Source organism: Molothrus ater, chromosome Z (genome assembly GCF_012460135.2).
Source record: "Molothrus ater isolate BHLD 08-10-18 breed brown headed cowbird chromosome Z, BPBGC_Mater_1.1, whole genome shotgun sequence".
Classification (NCBI taxonomy): Eukaryota; Metazoa; Chordata; class Aves; order Passeriformes; family Icteridae; genus Molothrus; species Molothrus ater.
The window spans coordinates 27711523-27716758 of NC_050511.2; the positions used below are offsets into that span (position 1 = coordinate 27711523).

A 5236-nucleotide genomic window follows, 5' to 3' on the forward strand; every position below is an offset into this window, starting at 1 on the left:
AGAATGCACAGAAAGATGTCTAAGTGTCTGTACAGCAAGTTACTTGATGCATATCCAGCACTCTCAGCCACAGTAGGGAAAAAATGGGGAAGTAAAGTAAACAAGGAATGACTGAAGTGTTAATACTCTAACTATTTAAGCCTAGACATCAATATAAAAAAATGCAGGCTGCAAGTGTTGTGTTGCAGTAAAGTCTCTATAAAGATAACACTGCATAAAAACAATTCTGCAATTACAAGGAAATGGAAAACGTGGTCAAAATAATCAGCAAGCTGAGTCAGTGTCAAGTGGGATTTCAAGTGGCAAAATACTCTCCCTCTACAGCTTTGTACCATGAATCCCATTTTATTATTGTTGGATGTTACAAGGAAGCTGGTGGAACTCTTCATTAGAGAGTTAGTAGCAGTAGAAATAAGGGGTTCAAACTAAAAGAGGGAGAATTTCCGTTGAATATTGAGGAAGAAATTGTTCCCCGTGAGGTGAGACTCTGGAACAGATCGCCCAGAGAAGCTTTGGCCTTCTGTGGATGCCCCATCCCTGGCAGTATTAAAGGCCAAAACTGGATGGGACCCTGAACAACTTCATCCAGGGGAAGGTGTCTCTGCCTATGACAGGGGGGATGGAACTAGGTGATCTTTAGGGTCCCTTCCAACAAAAGCCATTCTATGATTCTATATTCATTATTTTGACAGAGGAACAATAATTTGGCAACACTTAGTATAATTACATTTTATTGAAATATTGAAGTTTTTCTTTAAGTGTTACAAAGATATAATACATTCGTAATATAAGTGTAAAGGCTCAACATTAAAATGAAAAGACTTAGTAAAAAATATAGATTAGAAGTTACTGCAGCAAAACAAACTCATTGCAATTACATTTATATTTTGTTTTGTTGGTTTTGGTTTTTTTTTAAAGAAAACCAGCTATATTGATTGGCACATATAGACAAGATAAAATACAGCAAGAGTTTTCTTCCTCCATGAAGTAATCAATCAAGTAGTACTGCAACATACACTGATTTCATGCAAAAGTGTAGAGAGGATTTTAAACTCTGCATATAGTGCTAATTTCAGCTTTTGTACAGCCCCATTTGCAACACATTCCTGCCAAACCCAGAGACTCCCGTTTTCTTCTGGGATACCTGGCCCAAAGGTAGCTGCTTGATTCCACAGGATTTGCATTTCCTGTTCCTCCCCTGTCCTTCTGAATAGCTTCCTCTACCTGGCGAACAAGCTTTTTAAAGTCACCTGCCACAGGTACATATTCATTATAGTAATTTAAACTATACAAGTCCTTAAACGTCTCCCATCCAAGAAATGGGCTGCTTCTCTGCAGCTGCTCCACTTCAGGATCCAAAACTGATTGCAGGTTGAAGCTTCCCAGTAGTTTGTTACTTGCTGTTTGCGCAGAATCTGTTTTAAAGAGAAGACTTAATCTTAAATTCAGAGAGTAGGAGCATCAAAAGGATTACACAGCTCTAACAAACAGCAACAAAACCCATTCAGTTTTAAATGGAACACTGTTATGTGGGAGAACTGTCAGTACTTGAGAGTCTCCACACCATGATTTACTTGTAGCTTACTTTTAGCAGAATCTGTATTTTAAAGTCTGTACCTCTTGTTAGACATGCAGAATGCACAGAAACAACTGTAACTGAAGTAAAGGCATCCTGTCAACAACTGCAGTTTTATTGAAGGAGAAGTCTCATTTTTTCCACAGAAATAGAATTTTGTTGTAAAGGCATGTATCCAGAAACACCACAGAGCTGTGTCTTGTGTTGGATGCATTAGATCAGACCCCTCCTCTCCTGTGCACAATCACACTAAGTAGCATCATGTGAAGAAGAAATGTAGGAAGGACTAAATAAGCAAAGATTGTATGTAAACTGAGTCGTAGATGGCATTTTTCTATAGCTATTTTAAACTGATGCTTTCCTCTCATTTCTTTCATTTCTCAAGGCATATCAGGGGCTTGCAGAATTTACTTATGGCATTCTTCATCTCACTGACTAAAGTGTTCTCAAAAATACAGCCCTACTTCCTTTCACCTTACACTGTTTCTCTTGATTTTACTTCTGCAATGCAAGTAGCATTGCCTACTTCAACTAATGTGAAGAAAAACAGCTTCTTCAATTCCTAATTTTAAAAGAATCCAAAACAAGTCTTTGTCTTGTGATCTTAATGCTGTTAATAGTTATTTTTTTTGTTTCAGAAAGCTGAAAGAACATGAGACTATCCAGCAACTTTTGTATTTACTTAAATATGCCTAATTAGTATATAGAACCTAAGTTTCAGATAGAACAGCAGCCTGAGTATGTGCAAAAATAAAAGCTGTAGCTACTTTAGTAATTAGACAGTGACTGCCCTTTAATAGTCTTTTGGGCTGAAGTCTTCTAGTTAGACTTCATGCAGCATAGTGGAGGCTCCTTAGTGACTGCTGTTCTCAGAAGCTACTGTTAACAAAAAGGAAAGCAAAATTTTCTGGGAAAGTACATAATCCCCACAGAGGCTGTATGTAAGTAATTTGTTATAATTACAAAAGTTACTTTTATCTTTTACTCAACCTGTTGGGGGAGAAAAAAAGTGGCAAAAATTCCCAGAATACTGGCTTCATTAGCTGCCTGAAGTCTTAGGTTATTTCACTGAAGTGTGTTTAATCAGAAGAAAATAATCTCTTCCATTGCACGTTTTAGTCATAATTACAACTTCTGTCCTTTTAAAAAACGTATTCAAAATACCAACATAAATCAGAGTAATAACTTAAAATTACTGTTACATTTACCGCAGCTTGGGAGCACAGCCCAAAGACTGTAACCCGGAGCACCAGAGTCCACGCTCCCCAGCGTGCCAACTCTTTGATGCAGGGTAGCACCGGGGAGTGATAACATCGGCGCGATGCCACGTCCGTGCGCTCCCACGCATCCCGGGAGCTCTGAGGGGCAGCGCGGCGCCAGGGCTCCCGTCCGGAGGGAAACCCCGCCGGGAGCCCCACTTCGTTCCGCCGCCCCAGGAATTACGGAGCCTTGGGAAGGGGGAGAAGCCATAGCGACAGGCATTCCCACCGCTCCCCAGGGCGCATCAGACCACCCTACACGGCCAAGAGAGGGGAGAAGTGGGATTTTGCGGGATTTTGTAGCAGAAGCTCCTCTGCGGCCAGCAGCCCTGCGCAGCCGCGCGGTATCTCCGAACTGACCAAAAACTTTGCGTATTATCCCCGCAAATAATGCCCCAGGACCTGCCGTCCCCTTCCCTCTGAATCTGAGGGCGTCCTTCCAAAAGTCTCGGAATGCCAACTAGGATCTAGAGGGAAAGCGAGAAAGGGACGGGGACCTTCCCTCAGCGGCTCAGAGCGGGAGGAGCCAGAGGCGCCGCGGGGCGCTCGCCCTTCCCCATTCCCTCCCGTTCTCTCCATCCCTCCTCGCAGCCCGTCGCTCGGCAGCGAGCGAAGCGCCCCGACAGCCGCCTGCCCCTCTGCTCGCTCCTGGGACACTCACCGGCCGCGGGCGCCGGCTCCACCGCCAGCAGGGAGAGCCGCTTCCAGCGGGACCCGCCGCAGGTGAAGATGACGGCGCGGATGAACTCGCGGCCGCACAGCTTCACCCCGTACCCGTCCCCCTCGCCCGCAGGTAGCACGGCGCCGGGGTGCCCCGGCGGTGCCGCGCACAGCAGTGCCACGGCGGCGTACAGCACTCGCAGCTTGGCCATCCCCATCGCGCCGTCCTCGTCCCGCGGGCACGTTCCCAGCAGACCCGACGGCCGCCACACCGCCCCCGACCGCGCGGCCAGCCCAGCCCCGCCGCTGCCCGCCGCCCGCCTTTTATGCGCTGCGAGCGGCGCTGAGTCACCGCCCTGGCCCCGGCCCCGGCCCCGAGCCCCCTCCCCTTCCCCGGTGCCGCGGCTGTCGTCTCCTGCCGGGCGGTCCTTGTTCCTGCGACAGCCGTCGAGGAGCCCTCGGGCAGCGCTTTGCCCTCTTTCTGCCCTTGCTAGCTGTCCCGGCTCTTCACGCCGCCGTGCCTCACCTTCGGCCTCCCTCCTCGGGCTCCCGGCCCACACCTACCCGGAGACACGCCGGCTCTGGGCCTCAGCCGGCTCTGGGCCTGTTTGTGGCCAGATAGCAGTGCCGATGCCCTTTCGTGTTGTTTTGAAAACGTGAAAAACTTAATTTCGACTTTTTTTTCTATTGTAGGTCTAGAATCTCCATAACTATGTTTGTGTCCTAAAAATGTTGTCTTGACATAAAAAGACAGAAACAAATGAAGTAAAAGAAATGCCCTTTCAAGGAAGTACTTAAGCTGTGGATACTTGAAGGGGGATTTCAGAGCCTGGGTTCCTCTCAGGTTTGTTGTACTGGACGCCTGAGTTCAGTGGCAGCCATAGGCATCCAAGTGTCAGAGATACCCTGGGTCCAGTGTGGGCATCCTAGAGATTTGGAGCTCCACATCTGTGTGTCTCCTGAATGGGGCCCAGCAGGCTCTTGCTGACAAGAGTGGTGGTCTTCGGACTCCACACAGAACTATGCACTCTGTGAAAGTAAACCTTACTTCTGGATTTGTTTGTTGGCTTTGTTGGTTTTTTGGTTTTTCCCCCAGTATAACAGGACTAGAAGCAGTTGCTGTCACCTTTTATAAGAAGTCATACTGTGAAGAACCAGAAAAAGTTCATCTCTCTTTAAATCCTTTGAAGCTGTTGTCTGTAGATCCTTTCATATGAAGGCTATGCTTTCAATCCTTTGAGTATTGTTGGCTTATAAAAAACCCTCAAAACTCAATCCTGAAGGAGAGTACAGAGAAGATACACATCTACAGACTAGTGTATAAAGGTGTAGGATTCACTTGTGCTGGCAGAGAAGTTAAAGACTCCAGTCTCCTTTTCAAGGAGGACTTGGGTGTTTTGCACTGATCTGGATCTAGAACAAGGCTGTGGAGGGCTAAAATAGTGAGCAAAGTTGTGTTTAACCCTAGCCAGCTACCCAAGCCCCATGCAGCCACTCACTAATTCCTGAATTAATATGACTGGGGAAAGACTTAGAAAAGTGAGAAAAGTCATGGCAGTTTAATAAGGAAAGCAAAACCTGCACACAAAAGCAAAGAAAACCAGGAATTGATTCATTGCTTCCTGTGGGCAGACAGGTATTCAGCCATCTTGGGAAGACTAATGCCATGGCTCCAAATGTACCCTCCTTTCTCCTTCTTCCATTTTCCCCCACTTCATATACCACCATGATATCCCTTTAG

The 5236-nt window shown here is 46.4% G+C and overlaps 1 protein-coding gene across 1 annotated transcript; it reads right to left on the reverse strand.

The window, feature by feature from the left end:
- Positions 1-714: 714 nt before the first annotated feature.
- On the reverse strand, positions 715-3713 carry LOC118699482 (relaxin-3-like). Its single transcript, XM_036403515.1, has 2 exons — positions 3497-3713; positions 715-1415 (listed from the first exon to the last, which is right to left on the reverse strand). The coding sequence occupies exons 1-2, from the start codon at positions 3711-3713 to the stop codon at positions 1048-1050; spliced, it is 585 nt and encodes a 194-aa protein (XP_036259408.1). The 3' UTR covers positions 715-1047.
- Positions 3714-5236: the final 1523 nt, after the last annotated feature.